Below are 19690 nucleotides of genomic sequence, written 5' to 3'. Positions count from 1 at the left end.
CCTCCCCATCTCTCTCTCTTCCCCTCCCTCTCCAATGCTTACCTCTTCCCATTCCACCCCTAGCCCCCTCCCCATCTCTCTCTCTCCCCCTCCCTCTCCAATGCTTACCTCTTCCCATTCCACCCCTAGCCCCCTCCCCATCTCTCTCTCTCTTCCCCCTCCCTCTCCAATGCTTACCTCTTCCCATTCCACCCCTAGCCCCCTCCCCATCTCTCTCTCTCTCCCCCTCCCTCTCCAATGCTTACCTCTTCCCATTCCACCCCTAGCCCCCTCCCCATCTCTCTCTCTTCCCCCTCCCTCTCCAATGCTTACCTCTTCCCATTCCACCCCTAGCCCCCTCCCCATCTCTCTCTCTTCCCCCTACCTCTCCAATGCTTACCTCTTCCCATTCCACCCCTAGCCCCCTCCCCATCTCTCTCTCTTCCCCCTCCCTCTCCAATGCTTACCTCTTCCCATTCCACCCCTAGCCCCCTCCCCATCTCTCTCTCTTCCCCCTCCCTCTCCAATGCTTACCTCTTCCCATTCCACCCCTAGCCCCCTCCCCATCTCTCTCTCTTCCCCCTCCCTCTCCAATGCTTACCTCTTCCGTCATGCACTTGGCAGTTTCGCTAGCATTCAAGATGACAGTAGGAGCAATGTAGAGATCAGATTCATCAGTCTGACCCCCAATCACTACATTCTGACCGTCCATTAGGGCAGCTATCCTCCTAATTGGGTGAAAGAGAGAGAAAGAGATATATATAGAGAGAGAGAGTATGAGATCAATACAGAGATAGTCAAAGTATCACATCGGCATGACCATCACTAACCTTCTGTCACCAGCAGCACCATCATGATGACCAATGCCACCACAACCACCACCAGCATCGCCATCACGACCAACATTGCCAATTTGCCACCATCACCAAAATCTCATAATCATCACCGCTATCACGATCACTTACATGTACATGTACCACCACCATCACAATAATCCACTACAATTACCACCACTACCACCATCACCACCACCACCATCACCACCAACATCTCCACCAGCATCACCACACCATAATCACAACCTTCATTACCACTTCAATAATAAACATCATCACCAACATCACAAACCATCTTCACCAATGACACTACCACCACCGCCTGCATCCCCACCATCACCATCACAAACCATCTTCACCAATGACACTACCACCACCGTCTGCATCCCCACCATCACCATTACCAACCATCTTCACCAAAGACACTACCACCACCGTCTGCATCCCCACCATCACCATCACAAACCATCTTCACCAATGACACTACCACCACCGTCTGCATCCCCACCATCACCATTACCAACCATCTTCACCAAAGACACTACCACCACCGTCTGCATCCCCACCATCACCATTACCAACCATCTTCACCAAAGACACTACCACCACCGTCTGCATCCCCACCATCACCAACCATCTTCACCAAAGACACTACCACCACCGCCTGCATCCCCACCATCACCATCACCAACCATCTTCACCAAAGACACTACCATCACCGCCTGCATCCCCACCATCACCATCACAAACCATCTTCACCAATGACACTACCACCACCGTCTGCATCCCCACCATCACCATTACCAACCATCTTCACCAAAGACACTACCACCACCGTCTGCATCCCCACCATCACCATTACCAACCATCTTCACCAAAGACACTACCACCACCGTCTGCATCCCCACCATCACCAACCATCTTCACCAAAGACACTACCACCACCGCCTGCATCCCCACCATCACCATCACCAACCATCTTCACCAAAGACACTACCATCACCGCCTGCATCCCCACCATCACCATCACAAACCATCTTCACCAATGACACTACCACCACCGTCTGCATCCCCACCATCACCATTACCAACCATCTTCACCAAAGACACTACCACCACCGTCTGCATCCCCACCATCACCATCACAAACCATCTTCACCAATGACACTACCACCACCGTCTGCATCCCCACCATCACCATTACCAACCATCTTCACCAAAGACACTACCACCACCGTCTGCATCCCCACCATCACCAACCATCTTCACCAAAGACACTACCACCACCGCCTGCATCCCCACCATCACCATCACCAACCATCTTCACCAAAGACACTACCATCACCGCCTGCATCCCCACCATCACCATCACCAACCATCTTCACCAAAGACACTACCACCACCGCCTGCATCCCCACCATCACCATCACCAACCATCTTCACCAAAGACACTACCACCACCGCCTGCATCCCCACCATTATCACCATCACCATCCTCTTGACAATCACTTACTTGAAATGCCTCTGGTTGACTATCCTAGCATAGGCAGGGTTCTGCTGGGGATCCTCTCCGTACAGCTCCTTGACCGCTGACCGGAAGGCCTTCACTATCCTCTCATTGTCCCGGGAGTGGCAGATCACATAGTCTGGAGCAACACAGGTCTGACCGCAGTTCATGAAGCGCCCCCATGTGACCCGTCGTACTGATGTAACGATGTCACAGTCTGAATCTATGTAACAAGGACTGAGGAATATAACAACATTATAATGGTAGTCTGCACTAACTGACAAATTGATTACTTCCTCATTCACTTCTTCAAAGGAGCAATACACAGAAATATGAACCACATGTGTCACTAGTCATAATTTATGATACGGTACATTTGTCCTATAAACAATTGAAAATGTCATCTTATTTATCTTTACTACTACTACTAATTATCTGGATTTATGCAGCGGTTAATATTGAATACCATCTCTAACACAGATATTATTACCCCGGTCGTCAGGTCACAAATCACAATGTGCATTATCTCCACTCCCTGGCATTCTTACGGTCACGTGAGGGTATATGGCTATTTCTAACATAATTTTGGGGGGTCATCCTACCAGGTCCCCATTTTTTCTCCTGGGTGTGGAGTGGCAAATGTAGATTAATGCCTTACCAAAGGACATCATCAACACAATCATCAGAAACACAATCATTTTTATCATCACAATCAGTATCATCATCACAATCATCATAAACACAATCATTTTTATCATCACAATCATTATCATCAACACAATCATCATAAACACAATCATTTTTATCATCACAATCATTATCATCATCACAATCATTATCATCACAATCAAAATGACAAACATCAACATTATCAAGTCTACAAACATCATCAGCACCATCATCCAAATTATCATCAGTCCTTATCAACAGCATCATGAGAATCACAAACACCATCACCACTACTACCATCCCCATCCTACCAGCCCTCATCCTTGAGAACACTGACCTCTTTCCTCCAAGCTCCAGGGTGACTGGGGTAAGATGCTTAGCTGCTGCTCCCATGACGATCCTCCCGACCACCCCACTCCCGGTGTAGAGAATGTGATCAAACTTCTGTTCTAACAGTTGAGTTGTCACCTTAACTTCACCATTCACAACCTGGTAACAGTCCTGTAAAGAAAGGTACCATTCACAAATAGTCTAGAATATGCTTAAGATATGAGCTTCAAATAATACTTCACCATAAATTTAAATAATAATACTAACAATAATAACAAGAGAAATAAAACAATAATTTCATAGTGCATTATCCATAAACATGTTCAATGCACTTTACAATTAAGTTATTAATAGAAGAGGTGAGTTTTGAGATATTTGTTGAAGGTATTGATACATTGGTGGTTGCAAAGAAATCTGGGTAGGTTCTTCCATGGTTTGGTAGCAGCAGTTGTGAATGCTCTGTCACCAAGTATGGGTAGCATCTTGGGAGACGGATGGTTCAGCGTGATGCCTTGAGAGGAGTGAAAGGGTATAGCCGGATGGTTGCCTGATAGTTACTGTAGGGAGGAGCCAGACCATGGATGCATTTGAAGGTTTATTGAGAGAAAAGACAATAAAAGGTGCAGTTGGCCAATAAAAAGTTGCCCTTTCCCTCTAATGCTGAGCATGTAATAAATACTAGTGCAGTGAAGGATCCAGGCAACTCTGACAATGATAAACGTAAGCACCATCTCTTGCTGCCTGGGTAATTAGGAAATTGCTGCAATTAATTGGTTTAAGTTTACTGGTATTCTTCAAGTTAATACATTCTCTATGAGTGGTCCTAAGCTTTTACAAATAACTTCAGATATGAACATCAACTATTAAAGAGAAGTACATCAAACAAAATCAAAAACAACATTTAATGAACAAATGCTGATAACACAAAAAGTGTCCTAAATATATTTGCAAGATAAAGAGGGAGGGGGAAAAGTAAATATAGTATACATGTACATGTATATATGCATCCTGCACACATCATTTCTTGTAAACTAATTCTTTCAGCCTGTACTGCGTATTATCCCTTAAAGACCGTCAATAGTACTGGGCCAGAAGGGATTATACCCCACAGCGAGGTCACTGACAGGTGGCTATCTCATTAACTCAGCTCTCAACTAACAAAAGAAAAGAGGATCATGGGGGATCAACAGGCACCGATTGGGGAAGTTTTCTATATAGAGGGAGCAAGTAGCTACAAATAGGACAGTGGGACTTTAAAGCAAATCAAATACAGGTAAATGAATAAACTGAATTGTATTGTATTAGTAGCATTCTATTTTATTGCTTAAGCTATTGAACATGTTGAATAATTATACCGAGTTAGACAATACCACCTGTGTGCTTAGAAACGCCTGTATAAAGCGCCATGTAAGTGAAATTATTATTATTATCATTATATGAATTTTGAAATGGCAACTGCATGGAAAAATGCTGACAGAGGGAGCTGCGTGATCGGAGAGATAGAGAGAGGAACACACAAAAGAACCAGCCACCCACATTGTCGAGATACTGAGGAAAAAGCTTTTCATACAGTAACGCTGTCTCCATGGCTAGTTCGGATGGTTTGATGATGGCGGTGTTACCAGCGACCATGGCAGCTACCAGGGGCTCAATGACCAGCTGGAAGGGGTAGTTCCATGCCCCTATGATGAGGGACAGTCCCAGAGGCTCCCACACGTTGTAGGCTACCTTGCCCACGGTCATGATGTCAGTAGGCACCTAGGAACAAAACAAGCACAGAGGGATGATTGGAGGTGAAAATTGGTTCTTCCTTTTATTAAAGACACATAGGCCCCGAAATCACAAGGGAGGTGTGTTGACAAACCTTGGTGTTTGTGCGTCATATGACGCATTTTGACGCGTTTTTACAAACCAGGTTTGTAAAAAAATGCGTAAAAACACGTCATATGACGTACATAACCCTCGGTTTGTCGACAAACCTCCTTTGTGAATTTGGGCCATAGAGGTTGGCTCTCACGGGAATTTGACATCGTTCGGGTGGTATAACAGGTGTTGTCAGTCAACATGACTAGCCTTCAGTTTTATATCCAACAAATTTTATATAATGCCCTGTCTTTTCCCCATATGATGAAGTCCTTATCTCACATTTGGATCACCCCAAGACTCTCCGAGAGACGAAGGGGTATTTCTTAGGTTTGCTGTGTGCAGACTTGTTGCAGACCCATTAATTGTATTTCCACAAAGTCTGGTGACAGTAAATTATCATGAACACCTACACATGGAAACTGACAACCCACTCCTTTAGAGATCAAGGTCGATCAAAAATGCAGTATTGGTATAATATATACTATGAAGTTAGGGTATCATCACAATGATAGGAAAATGGCTCGGTCTTGCTAACATTCACATGCACAGTACATAGAAATCTTCACATGGGACAACACAAAGTTGTGGCATTTAAAAGCGAGGTCCACAACCATTAGCTAATACTTGTCCAATCATGACTTGTCCTAACGACACGTACATGTATGCCATTGGCATTCTGACTATTGAAATACAAATATTTGTAACAGGCGAATAAAACAATTTGTAACGAGGCACTTAAAAAAAAGACTTGTGCATTAAATTTGATTATATTTAAATTGGACTATTCCTTCTCATTTTAATACACAAAGATTGGTGAATCCATTAGATAATTATAGGGTGTTATACTTACGTTCATGGGTTTTATCCAGTCTTCTAATTCATTCATAAATTGAACAATGTCCTTCTCTGCCATCATAATCTCATATGCATTCGATTCAAACGCAGGCTGTAAGAGATATAATAAGAGATAGGATGAAAGGGGGAAGAAGATGAGGATGAAAGGGGGGAAAAGAACAATAGTGTAATGAATACATGCAAGTATACAACTACATGTACATGTAGGTCTGGTACAAAAACAATTCACACGTTTATATAATAATAATAATAATAATAATACTCAATGTTTATATACATGTAGCGCTTATTAGAATCACTAAGCGCTTCCAAACTTAGAGATTATTACCCTGGCTTTAGCTGTGCTGCCATTACAGCGCTCTAGCATTTCAAGGAATTAATTCCTGTCAGGTACCCATTTACATGTACATATCACATGGGTTGAGTGTGGCAAATGTAGATCAATGTCTAGCCAAAGGACATTAGTGCTGTGGCGGGTCTCGAACCGCGGACCTTGTGATCGACAGTCCGGCGACTTAACCACGTTGCATACTTGTCAAGGTTGAAAGTAGTGATATCTTATCATTTGGTACGAAATGTATCATTTACTATGTAACCAAAGAGGGACAGAAAATTATCTAGTACATGTACAACAAGTCCCGAAAATAAGAATAATTTACAAATGGTCTTACATGTACATTAAACATGTACATGACTATTCACTTCTTAGTTAATGTACATGTACATGTAATGTAATTTCTCAGAATGTCTTCTACGGATATTAGATATTTGCTGGTCAAAAATAACCCATTTAAAATAGAATAGGTTTAAACTAATATGCTAGTATCACTCATAATCAAATTCTGTCACAGTATAGTACCAGATTTGAAAATGAGAGCCACTTATCCTCTCCAAGTGCTATACACTGTAGTTCTCTTTAGAACTATAAGCTAAGAAAGATAACAAAAAGTCCTTTACACACCCCAAGAAAGATTACCGAGTCAGAATCCTATTCAGGACTCCTCAATCCTCTCTCTACCTCTCACATGGTGCACCCGCAAGCCTACTGTAGATATATATCTTGTACAGTACATTCCATTCATGTCTGAAGTGCATATATTCACACAGGACTCTGCATGGTCTGAGATACATGTATCATATGGAGATGCCTTCATTATTTATGATACATGTAAGAACCCAAGCATGCTTTTAGCTACATGTACATTATGTGCAGTTGTGCAGAATAAGAGAAGCTACATGTACATGTATATGCCAATTGTAATTCACAACTAGACCATTATTCAATCAACATTCCATTCACCTTTCCGTCTCTGTCTCCCTCTGTAGCTGTCTGCCTACATGTATGAATTCAAGCATATTTCAGCTATGTGCAGTTGTGCAGAATGAATGCCAAATATAATTCATAAATGTACCATTATTCATTCTGCATTGCATTCCCCCATGCTGTCCCTGGCTGCGCACATCTCTCTCTCTCTCTCTCTCTCTCTCTCTCTTGATATCCCATCTTACCTTCTCCTTCCCACCTCTCAAAATGTCTGTTTGTCCCCTCTCTCATTCCCACATAGCTTCATCTCTGTCTTTCGGTATTTCTTTCCTTTTCTCTCTCCTCCTTTCTTTGCCATATCCCTCCCTCCTCCCTCCCTCCCTCCTCCCTCCCTCCCTCCCTCCCTCCCCCCTCCCTCCCTCCCTCCCTCCCTCCTCCCTCCCTCCCTCCCTCCCTCCCCCTCCCCCTCCCTCCTCCCTCCTCCCTCCCTCCCTCCCTCCCTCCCTCCCTCCTCCCTCCCTCCCTCCCTCCCTCCTCCCTCCCTCCCTCCCTCCTCCCTCCCTCCCTCCCTCCCTCCTCCCTCCTCCCTCCCTCCCTCCTCCCTCCCTCCCTCATTTAACCTAGATAGATGATGAATGAAATGTGTGTTTTCTTTGTGTAAATTCATAACCAACCCCTATACATATGTACAAACAGAACTAGTTTCTACCACCAGACATAGCAAAATACAGTGCTTAGATCTGACACCTCCCCCTCCCTCCCTCTCCCCTCCTCCCTTTCTCTCCCTCCCTCCATCTCTCTTCCTCTCTCTCCCTCTCTCTCTCACCCTTACTCTCTCTCTTTCACCCTTACTCCCTTTCTACATTTCCCTGATACATGCAGTATATTTAAGATCTCACTTCTGAAAATCAATATCAAGATACTATACACTGATTAGCTTCCTACCTTTTTCAGATCTTTGTGAATGGCATCAATAAAGTCTTGTCGATGCTCTTGTATCATGCGATAGCAGTCTTTAAGATGTTTCATCCTCGCCTCATAAGATCTGGTCTTCCCAGCTCTGAACGCAGCCCGCCCTCGCTCCACCACCTGGCAGTGAGCGAGTGCATCACAGTGATAAATATACATGTACCATATTTATTCAAGGCATTCCATGTACCTCATTTACCTATTTTGTATAGCATGAGTTATAATTTATTTAGAAAATTGTTATATTAGGTTCTATTACAAAGAACAATAACTTTGATTTATACTGGTCCGGTGTACTGGAATTCTTTGGAAATGTCGCTTAAACAGTTGCCCATAAACTTCTACTTCAGTATTAAAATGGTTAAGGTCATCATGATGGAAACCATCGGTATTATCAACACTTGTTGGCTGGCTGCACCACGCACCACATTGCATCCTAAATTGATTTATATGTTTATAAACAGAATATTGATGTACATCTGGTTTATACTGTAATAACTCAGTGACCTATATGTATGGTATGTCTGTCTCATAGGCCTGATCTAAGACCAAAAAAATGTAAAGGTTCACCAGAATTACATTGTCAGGTCTTCTGGGATCCAACAGGGTTACAATTGTTATTCTAATATTATAAACTACAAAGAACACTACAACGTCCACACAATTGGTCCATCAGATGAATTATCTTTTTTAATTTGAACCTGATGTAACTTACCGCCTTTGCATCAAATGTTGCCATAGTAACAGGTCGGGTTAGTCTTCGAATGATGGGAGAATCTGGTAAAAGATGGATAGGCCTAGAGAGTGAATTGATAAATCTTAATTATATTACTACCTGTAAATCTACACATGGGAGACAAAGAAAGCAGTCTTAATGCAGCTAGATAAAAATCTTACAATGAAAGCTCAAGTCAATAATGTATGTAAAACCAGTTCATTTGCTCTGCACAAAATTGGAAAAATCCGCCAATTCCTAACCAAAGAAGCTAAAGCAGCTGGTTCATGCCCTGGTTATATCTCGCATAGATTTTTGCAATAGTTTACTATATTCCCTTCCCGATGTTCACACCAATAAATTACAAAGAATCCAAAACTCAGCAGCCAGACTAAACACTAGAACTAAACGCAGAGAGCATATAACACCCATACTTAAACAATTGCACTGGCTGCCAGTTAAGTCCCGTATTAATCATAAGATCCTTTTACTGACATATCAATGCCTAAACGGTACAGCCCCGTCTTACCTCCAAGATCTCATTCTACAATATACCCCTACCAGAAACTTAAGATCAAATAGTAAATCCCTCCTAGTAGCTCAAAGCACTCAAACAAAATATTATGGCACTCGCTCTTTCAGAAATTCTTCGGCCGAATTGTGGAACAGCTTGCCTGATACTGTCAAACAGGCAAGCACAACAGAATCACTTAAAACTCTGTTGAAGACCTATCTTTTTGTAAATTGTTAATTTTGTTCCAGCTGTTTAGTGACTTCTTTGGTTATAGTATCATGTACATATTTAATATTTAATTTATTTTTCATTTAATTGTCATGTTTTTTCATGTTTAAATTTGTATTACCTGAATTTACAATGTATTACATGGAAGCTATGTAGGAATTGTGTATCATTATTGTTGTTTGTAATTAATTATTTTCATGTATTAGGCATAAATGTTCATTTTTATTCCGCCCTTTTCCTTCTTTTCTAAGCGCATAGGGACTTTCTTTATGTGAGTGATATGCGCTATACAAATAACGTTCATTATTATTATTATTATTATTATTAATAGACAGGTCGTTTTAAAGATCCTATCTGATGAATAAACAACTTTATATAAGTGGAAAACTGAATGAACGTAGAATGCAAATATAAAGGAATAAAAAGTATTTTCCCTCTCAGTATTGCGCAATTAAAAAAAATCAAAACCTCATTTTCTGCTGCAGTTACAGTGACAAGATAGCATGTGCACCCGATCAGCTCGCCTATATAGCCGAGGCGATGAGCCGTGCTTAATTAATGCAAATTCATTGTGAAATTGCGTACTCCACATACAGTGATGTCATTAATTTGATAGTTTGTTTTTAAGTCATTCTTCAATGTAACTCTTAGACAAAGAGGGAAAAAAATTGCCTAGGGATCGTCCCAAAGTCAATAGAAAATGCAATCAAAGTTTTCTATACTATTAAACAGATTTGTTAAACTTACTTTTCTGTGGAAAACTGTTACTGATCCAGGAGAGATGCTTGAGTGGTTGTGGTATTATCCTGATGAATGTATTCAACATGGGGCTTCCTTCAGCTATGCTTCACTCTGGTAAATGTAAAGGCAAAGAAGGAAATAATTATTACTTCATTACAGACTCACTGTACTGTACATGCATTGGAAGAATATGAAGCCAAATGCTATAGAACTCAACCCTGTTAAACTCTGCATATATACCAGCATGTGATGTAACCATACTCACGTGATGACATTTCATATTTTGTAATTCTTCTTCACACGGTTTTGTTTGAGCTTTATGTTTGTTTTTGTTATTTGCTGTTTTGCTTGGGTACACCTTCCACTCCCCACCTTCCCTCCGCCACCCCCCCCCCCCCCTTTCTCTTTCTCTCTTGCCTTCAATCCCTTGCTTTTTCTATATATCTTGCTACCCTCTTTATACTGTATAGTCTGTTTTTCTCAATTAATTATGTTATAACCCCTCTCATGTTCTTATTCTCTCTCTCTCTCTCCCTCTCTCTCTTTCTCTCTATGCCTCTCACATAATTCATACCCCTTATTCTCTCTCTCTCTTTTCTTCATTTGAACTGCCCCAATAGAGATCACAGCATGTTCAATTTCTGTGTGTTCCCATATAACAACAGTAGCCTAGAGGCTATACAGTGTACATGTACAATGTACACACAGATCGTAAATCAGTCATTGTCACATGATCAATCCAGGGTCGTCAATGACAAAGTCAACAATTCCGCTGGACTGATCTATAGAACCACAATCTTTGAGTACAATGAACTTCTATACATGTACATGTGTATACTGTACATGTACATAATTATATCTCAAGATCACTTTGCTTCAATTCATAGGTATGGGTACGGTACACCTTTATAAATGTGAGAAGGGTTTGGGTGCAAAAAATAGATAACAAACAGGACAAACGATGCATTTCCAGTAAGTCCAATTCCCAATTTGTCTACCATCATGGTTTAAATGCAATAAATTGTCCCTTAATTTAGATAAAACATGTTTTATAAATTTTTGTGCTTCCCAAACACACTTTGATCAGGTTATAAACATTGTTATTGATGATATTTCTATAGTTGAAAGGAAATCGACAAAATTTTTAGGTATAACTTTGGATTCAAAGCTTACTTGGAATAATCATGCAAATAATATTACAACATCAATTTCAAGGGCAGTTGGGGTAATTGGTAAAATGAGGGATCTTGTACCCGAGAAAATACTTTATACATTATATAATGCATACATGTAAGTGTTACCTCATTGTACATACTGTAATGTAGTTTAGGGGAACTGTAGTATAACTAAGATTAATATAATTTTTCTCTTGCAAAAAAGAGCACTTAGGATTTGTACTCATTCTAATTACTTAGCTCATACAAATCCGTTATTTTATAGATAAAACATTTTAAAAGTGAGTGATTTGCACTTATATCAAACAGCAATCTGTATGTTTAAATACACACAAAATTCACTTCCTCTTTTTCATGACGTATTTATTCCTAATTCCCATGTTCACTCATATCCAACGCGTAATTGTACTGATTTTCATTTACACAATCCTAAAACTTTGTTAGCGCATAAGTCCATAAGATATCACGGTCCAGACATTTGGAATGCACTCCCTAGACATGTTAAACAGTGTACATCTCTCTATTCATTTAAAGCTACACTAACAAAAACACATTATTTCACAATATAATGTATAAAGATTTAAAAAAAAAAAAAAAAAAAATTAAAAGCGTTCTTTGTAAAACTTTAGAAACTACATGTACATTAAATTTTGGTCTGACGTTACATAGTAATACTGATGATTCAACATTTTGGCGCATAAGGACACTTGCACTTGCACACACATGCACCACTCGCACCCTTGTTTTTGTTTAGTTTCTCTCTTTTTTGGGAAAATTGGGTGGATAGTGAATCTTTACAATTTTGATATATTTGGATGCCCCTGTGGATGTATTACATGTATAAGCACTAAAAAAATTAGCCCCTAAAACACTTCTGTCTTCGAGAAAAATTGAATATAAAAATTTACCGGTGCTCCCGGTAAATTTTGATAAATTTCAAATAGCACATATGGCCTTACAATCGTAGCTGCGACCATGAAAATCTCAGAATATGTACATGTAGTTGGGATATATAATTTCCAAACGGGAATAGCTAATCGGTCGATTTCAGTCAAGAAACATTGTTTCATAGCTAAATTAATATCTTGACCTTGAGAGGGAGCTATACAACATAAAGAGTTTATTATTTATAATTTCATAACTTTAGACTCGATTTCAACCTCGACAACGATCAATGTATATTGTAGGAACGCATATGCTTCCAATATGTTAATTTGAACCAAATTCATGACCCCATACCAAAACTTTGTAATACCTTTAACGTATTTTAGTAGCCATATAAATATGAGATTCATATGCTAATTCTATAATTATTTATATTGAATACAACTGTTTATATTCACATTTAATTGTAATATATATCATTTGAGTATCATGGCCCCCTCTTCTTGTTAATTTGCCAAAATTTCCCAACTCATTTTTATCTTAGCTCGGTTGACCGTCTACTCAAGCTTTTGCTTATAACGGCGACCTTCTGCTTTACACGCAATGGCCCAACGTATAAGTTTACTCTTACTCATGTATTATACATCTGTTTCTATATTTTGTATATTGTTTGTATACCTTATGTTTGATATACAGTGTAATTATACATATTCGTGTATAACTGATTTGTTTGATTGCAGAAAATAAAGTCTTTGAAATGAATATTAGGTCTTATAAATCGTTTGGTGATTATTAGACCAGATGAATAGTAGACAAAATGGGCATTTGACAAACTGGGAATTGGACCAACTGGAAATTGGACTAAATAAGCAATAGACCAAATAGGTTGGTAGAGACTTATTGGAGATTAGACCAAATGGCTATTAGCCTAAATGGTCATTAGACCAAATGATATTAGTAGACAACATGATTATAAACCTGTGGATAGTAGACGGGCTGGGTGTCGACCATAAGGGAATCAACAACTTGGGTACTAAGTTACTACTTAGCTGATACAAAAAATAGCCAACTTAAAGTGAATACAATGATCTTTTCTGTGTTGTACAGGTAGGTCACCTTGTTTCATTATCTGACCATCACAAAGGCATCACATCACAAAACAGTGAGAAGAGTTTGGTGCAAAATATAGAGAAAACATGTACATGTAACTGCCACAATCAGGCTTTTAATAATTCTTTTTTGAGAATTCAGATTTCAATACATTTGTTACAGAAATTATAAAAGATTTCAGAATACAAGACGCACACAAAACTAAAGTACAAACATACATGTACGTACAATCAAGGCCTTCATTTGGGGGGCAAATTAAATTAATTTGACATGGTATGAAATTATCAGAAAACAAGAAATAACCAAAGACAAAACAGTCGTCTTATAATTACTTACATGTACTTGTACATTAAAGACTGAAGCCCTTGTGATGTACATGTACAAACAGTACCTACTGTAGCTATGTAATTTGTAAAACTAAAGTGCTGTGCTTAGTGACACTGTGATTATTTATCGCAAATCTGTTTTCCTTATCACAAGTACAGTACAAAGGTGAAACTTGAGAGCGTTGCAGTACAGCCTTCAGTGTAGGACTGTTTGATACAGGGTAATATCAATTAGCAAGCCTTATCTCTTCAATTAATAACTTTGAAAATCAGTGTTTGGAATTCAGAGGGGGGGGGGGGGAAGAACCTCTCGGCTCCCACTACATGTACAGTAATTGCAATACAGAATATTTCAAGTGTTCTAGTAAAAACAAAAACAGGGTATCAAAAATCTAGACAAAGAGACCATCTCCAAATATGTATTATAAGATGGGTAGAAGAATCCCTGCAATCTGATTGGTCAATTACCATGTAATTATTTTTACTGGATGCACGCGATATCGGCGATCGATACCACCAATATCCTTTTTTTTTATAATTCTCTTCTTTTTTTAAAATTTTTTCTTTGTTTTATATAAACAAAAATTTTAATGATTTTTTTTGATAATTTTTTTTGGGTGATAATTATTTGTTTTTCGTGTTTTTGATAATTATAATCTGTTAATTTTTTTTTTTTAAATTCTATAATTTTTATTGTTCAGTTTAAAGCTTACAGTTAATGTGCAGACCCTATAATTTATATCAATCTCCACTGCCAGACATGGGCCAGATTGATTGACTGAAGACTGTATTAAGGTTAATTTGGTGAAATGTATTTGCCTAGTTTTTGATGCAGCATGGTGACCTGACACTTCTCTTCTCTTCTCTTCTTTTCACCACACTCGACCTCCCCCTCCCCTGCTCTCTCTCTCTCTCTCTCTCCCTCTAGGCTTAATCTGAATCAGATATAAAGCAGTGCCAGTACTCCAGTAGCCAGTAAACTACAGCTTTTTTATTTCATTAAAATATAACAATAGATGCTATTGCAGCTTTATTATTTTCATAAAACTTATCTAATAAATACTACAGTTATTTACCCCATAACTGAACAAGGCTTTAGACTTAAAGTAGACCTATGTAGAGTCTAGTCCACAATAAAATGGAACGACTGTGGCATTCATGTACACACTGTATCAATCAAGGTAAACAGATACTGTACAGTGAAGTAATATTACATACACTGTAGATTGAGAATGGGTGTTCTTCAACTGAACCAACAAAAGGCTAAAGTGGGTTTATGTGAAACAGAAAATATTGTGACATCAGTGAAACAGAAGAACATTTTATATTTTATTGTAATAAATCATTGAACGAGCAATGCTTTTCTCAGATTTAGACACAAAAACAAAGAACAGGTCGCTTCAAATAAAACAAGAGGCCTCATTAATAAGTATACATGTACCCACAAGTAAAGTAAAATAAGCCTAAAGTTCTGTTCCCCCTCGCTTCTTTAGGAGAAGAAAAGAAGGAATAAATAAAGAAATATAATGCATGTATATAGGCCTATGAATATAATATGAAAGAAAAATGTTCAAATTTTAATTTGTTCTATTTTAGATACTAACCAAAAGCACATTTTAATGTTTGCTTACAATTAGCGATAATGTGATAAGATGTGTATAACAATTTACTTGAATGGGTTGGAAATTCAGTTCAGGAGTGCCCCTGTACAATGTGTCTCAATTTAGTGTTTCTGTGTTTCTGAGTGGTCTAGGCACAGTGCGTTACAAAATAAAAAGATCACTGCGCACGCACGCCCAGAAGCCGAGAAGCCCGTTTCAAATCGGGCAAAGTTAGATTTCCATGCAATTGAAACCGCGCTGACCAGGTTAAACGTATAAAAAAAACAGAAATACAAAGCTGCAAACTAACCAGAGATTAAATTGCATTAATGACTATTAATTATATCATTACAAATTTTTATTCTCAGTTTTCTTTATGGATAACTGATTTTCTTATAAAACTGAAGATAGATCTATGGCGTATAGGATCGACCAACGGACCAAATCAATTGATACATAATATATATACATGTACCTGTATATATTTTTCCCCGTAACATGAGAGTAATTTTAATAGTTTCATACTTTTAATTAAATGTAATGTTAATTGTTATTGTATACTTGTTATAAATGGGGGCACGCTACAAGAGTCCTATCTCGCACCCCGGGCAACATGTCTGACACGGCCGGTTGTAGCAACTACTCCAAAGATCAAGATTTAATCTTGATCTAAGCAGACACGAACGAACAAGGGTCTATCAATACTGAATGAACCCCATTAAACTATTACCAACAACAACTTCTTGAAATAAGTCACTGCCTGGTCATACATTGTAGAGTGTGAACACAAACACTTGCATGTAAAGTCTTAACAAGGGAAACGCTCTCGGCGGTCTCGCCTGCATAACGCAATTCAATATGATAAACCAGAACGTCAATGACGTAGCGCTCATCCGCATCTCACAACAACAAATATCGTAAATTTTATGTGGTACACTTTTGAACTGGTCAAAAATTAGAAATTTGATGCCCTGGAAGGGACATAATTTCATTTCATTTGCATAAAGTACCATAATTAATTAATGGAGAACAATTTTAAAATTCTGTGTAGAAGTTTAGTGTACCAAAATTAGCTCTACGATATAAAGCAAACCAAATCAAAATCGGTCGAGAAATGAAGGAGAAGAAGCCTTTTTTGTGATTTCGAATAAATTTGCATAAATTAGCATAGATAATGAATTTCATGATTCTGTGTAGAAATTTTAAATCCCCTCCTAGCCCTATCATATGAAACAATCAGAATCAAAATCGATTGAAAAATAACGAAGAAGAAGCATTTTGAAAATCTTAATGTTGATGCCACAACAAAGTCTAAGTTTGTTGACCTTAAAATGGCCTTTGACCTTAACTTAGTGACCTGAAATTCTACTCACATGATTGGGGAGACTTGATAACCCTATAGTCCAAGTTTCATTGACTAAGAACTTATACTTTCAAAATTATATCAAAAATTCAAAAACTTAACCTTAGGTTAAGTTTTCGATGATGATGCTACAACATAGTCCAAGTCTGTTGACCTGAAATGACCTTTGACCTTGACTTTGTGATCTGAAATTCTACTCACATGATTGGGGATACTTGATTACCCTATAGTCAAAGTTTCATTGACTAAGAACTTATACTTTAAAAATTATACCAAAAATTCAAAAACTTAACCTTAGGTTAAGTTTTTGATGTTGACGCCGTCGCCGTCGCCGTCGCCGCCGCCGTCACCGGAAAAGCGGCGCCTATGTCTCGCTTTTTGCTACGCAGGCGAGACAAAAATGTAAACCTAATGCAATGGTCACATTACCTAAAAGTAGCCTGCTCGGCGGCCGAGCAGTAAGTTTTAAGCCAATTTTGCCAGGCCACCCAGGCACCGCTCGGTCGCTGCTGAAGTTTTAGCGCCGAGTTAAAATTTGGGCAGCATCTGCTCACTTTCACTCGCCGCCCAGACTACGGGCGCCGACCTAATCAAGCGTTCACCGTTGAGCGATTAAGGTAAAAAATCGAAGCCCCTAGGTCAAAGGCTGTCGAGCAGTCGCTGCTGGGAGATCAGCCGGTCACTGGGCGACGAGTCCAAAATCGGTCGGCAGCCTTTGACCTAGCGGCTTCCATTTTTGACCTAAATTGCTCGCCGGCGAATGCTCGATTAGTTCGGTGCTCGGGCGGCGAACGGCCAAGCACCAGGCGTATTTTGGAGCCCCGCTGATCACTGGCCGGCCGCCAGGCACTTTCTTTAAAAATCAGCCGGTGGCTGGTGGGAGACCGCCCAACAATCGGAGGGTCATCGGTCAGTCACTGCGGGGACATCGCGATTTCGCCCAGTTTTTACCTAAAATCGACCGGCGACCGGAAATCGACAGGTCACCGCCCAGGCATCACTGGGGCTCTACAGCCTGCTCGACTTCTCCAAAAATCGCTGGGCGATGCCTAAATGCCAGCAGTGACCGAGCAGGCTACTGATCGGTTGGTCGCTGCTCTGATTTGTGACCATAGCTTTAGGTTACGTCACTAAGGAGAGGTACTGTGTACAGTAACTGTGTTGTGGAATCCCCCTGCCTAGGACTCAGGGGCCCGTTCCTAGAAACCGTCATAAGTCTAACTTCTTGACTAAATCAGCGTTAGTGAGCAACTTGTCCGCTACATGTTTCACGAAACCCTCTTTGGCAAGATCAACGACAACATCCCGACTAAGTATAATAAATAAATAAAGAAATAAATTCTATCTTCAAATGTGTAAAATAATTACTTTAAAACATGAGTTTTAACGTTTGGAATGTAAAAGTTTTGTCATTTGAATATTGTACTGACACCTAAAACAATGAACAAAACTTTCAAAACATTGTATTTTTATTAAGAAGAATATAAGGGTGTATTTTTATAAACTATCAAATGAAAATATCCGGGGGTACCCATCTCAAGAACAAAACTGATTCACCGGTCATATACTGTATATGTAATGAAATACTCACACTTATATTCTACAAGTACTTCTGTTGTATAATCTACACAAATTTGGAAGTAGGCCTATATTACATCTCTTATTTCTTGGTATAATTTTCAACCTTTTTTATTACTAATTCATTTAAATAATTGCATTTTCTCTAATATAATATTACTTTTGAAATAATCCGATTGTATTGCGACTAAGCAGTAGGGGCGCTGGTCCGAGAATGAGGATCGTCCTCATAAACAAGGATATCCTCATAAACGAAGACAAAATGTGTCCTCAAAAATAAGGGTCGTCTGCATTTTCGAGGACGTTTTTTTTCATCGGCGCTCTGGGGGTTTCATGTTACAGAACGGCCCGCTGGCGATGCCAAAAATGGATTCCCCGGGGGAAAATAACCCTAGTTGTCCGTCTTCTTTTATGGGTTGTCCGTCTTCCCAAGGATTTATTGCTCATAATGTGAAGGTCTCTGTACAAAGTCAATGTAAATTGCATCAAGAAAATCATTACAGAATCCATTTTTTGCATCGCCAATGCGCCGATCAAAATATGAAACGTCTGCAAAAATGCAGACGGTCCTTATTTTTGAGGACGCATCCGTCAGTGTTAAAGAAGACGATCCTCGTTTATGAAGACGATCCTTATTCTCGGACCAGCGCCCCTACTGCTAAGGCTAAGTCTTGGCTCCTCTTCTCGCCAATAGTATCAATCTCACGAGGTACTAGCTATTAAGCTCTTCCTGAACGGTTTAGGAAGATCAGAGACATATCCGTAGTTGGCGGATAAAGTTATGACTGTCTTGTCATTGGTTTCTAGGAACGAGCCCCCCTGTAGTACTAGGATAGCGTTAGCATGTCCGATTAGGGCGCTTGGTCAGAACTGTGACCCTGGACCTGTGACTCCGGCGTGGAGAGTATAACATACGGTATAGCCACAATCAGGGTGCAACTATTCTACGTACAGTGTTACGCATCTCTCCTGGAAACACAAAGTCATTTAATCAAATATCTTGTGGCCTGAAATGTTGGACCATATGAGTTCTTCATCAGGCAGCAACTTTTTTTGGAATTTCTTTTGTGTTGGCTGTGTGAGAGTGGTAATAGAGGGCCAAAAATACCACTTTTTGGCTGTTACGCATTTGCACTTCAAAAATGTGACTTTTTTCATAAGGTGTTACTGTGGAATTAC

The 19690-nt window shown here is 39.5% G+C and overlaps 1 protein-coding gene across 4 annotated transcripts in view; it reads right to left on the bottom strand.

Annotated features, from left to right (window-relative positions):
* Positions 1–19690, bottom strand: part of LOC105445170 (aldehyde dehydrogenase family 3 member A2) — a 33112-nt gene that overhangs the window by 7203 nt on the left and 6219 nt on the right. For 2 of the 4 annotated variants that reach the window (XM_030992974.1, XM_030992976.1), the window contains exons 2-9: positions 10480–10584; positions 8991–9052; positions 8252–8395; positions 6038–6133; positions 4858–5079; positions 3329–3492; positions 2329–2559; positions 581–707 (exon numbers count right to left, since the gene is read on the bottom strand). In XM_030992974.1, the coding sequence (XP_030848834.1) occupies positions 581–707; positions 2329–2559; positions 3329–3492; positions 4858–5079; positions 6038–6133; positions 8252–8395; positions 8991–9052; positions 10480–10558 (1125 nt within the window). In that variant the 5' untranslated portion in view covers positions 10559–10584. Of the gene's footprint in view, positions 1–580; positions 708–2328; positions 2560–3328; positions 3493–4857; positions 5080–6037; positions 6134–8251; positions 8396–8990; positions 9073–10479; positions 10586–13979; positions 14001–19690 lie in introns of those variants that run through there. The other 2 variants (XM_030992975.1, XM_030992977.1) reach the window with 2 other exon arrangements.

Source organism: Strongylocentrotus purpuratus, unplaced genomic scaffold (genome assembly GCF_000002235.5).
Source record: "Strongylocentrotus purpuratus isolate Spur 01 unplaced genomic scaffold, Spur_5.0 spur5_scaffold_20, whole genome shotgun sequence".
Lineage (NCBI taxonomy): Eukaryota > Metazoa > Echinodermata > Echinoidea > Camarodonta > Strongylocentrotidae > Strongylocentrotus > Strongylocentrotus purpuratus.
This window is presented reverse-complemented; position numbering and strand designations above follow the sequence as displayed.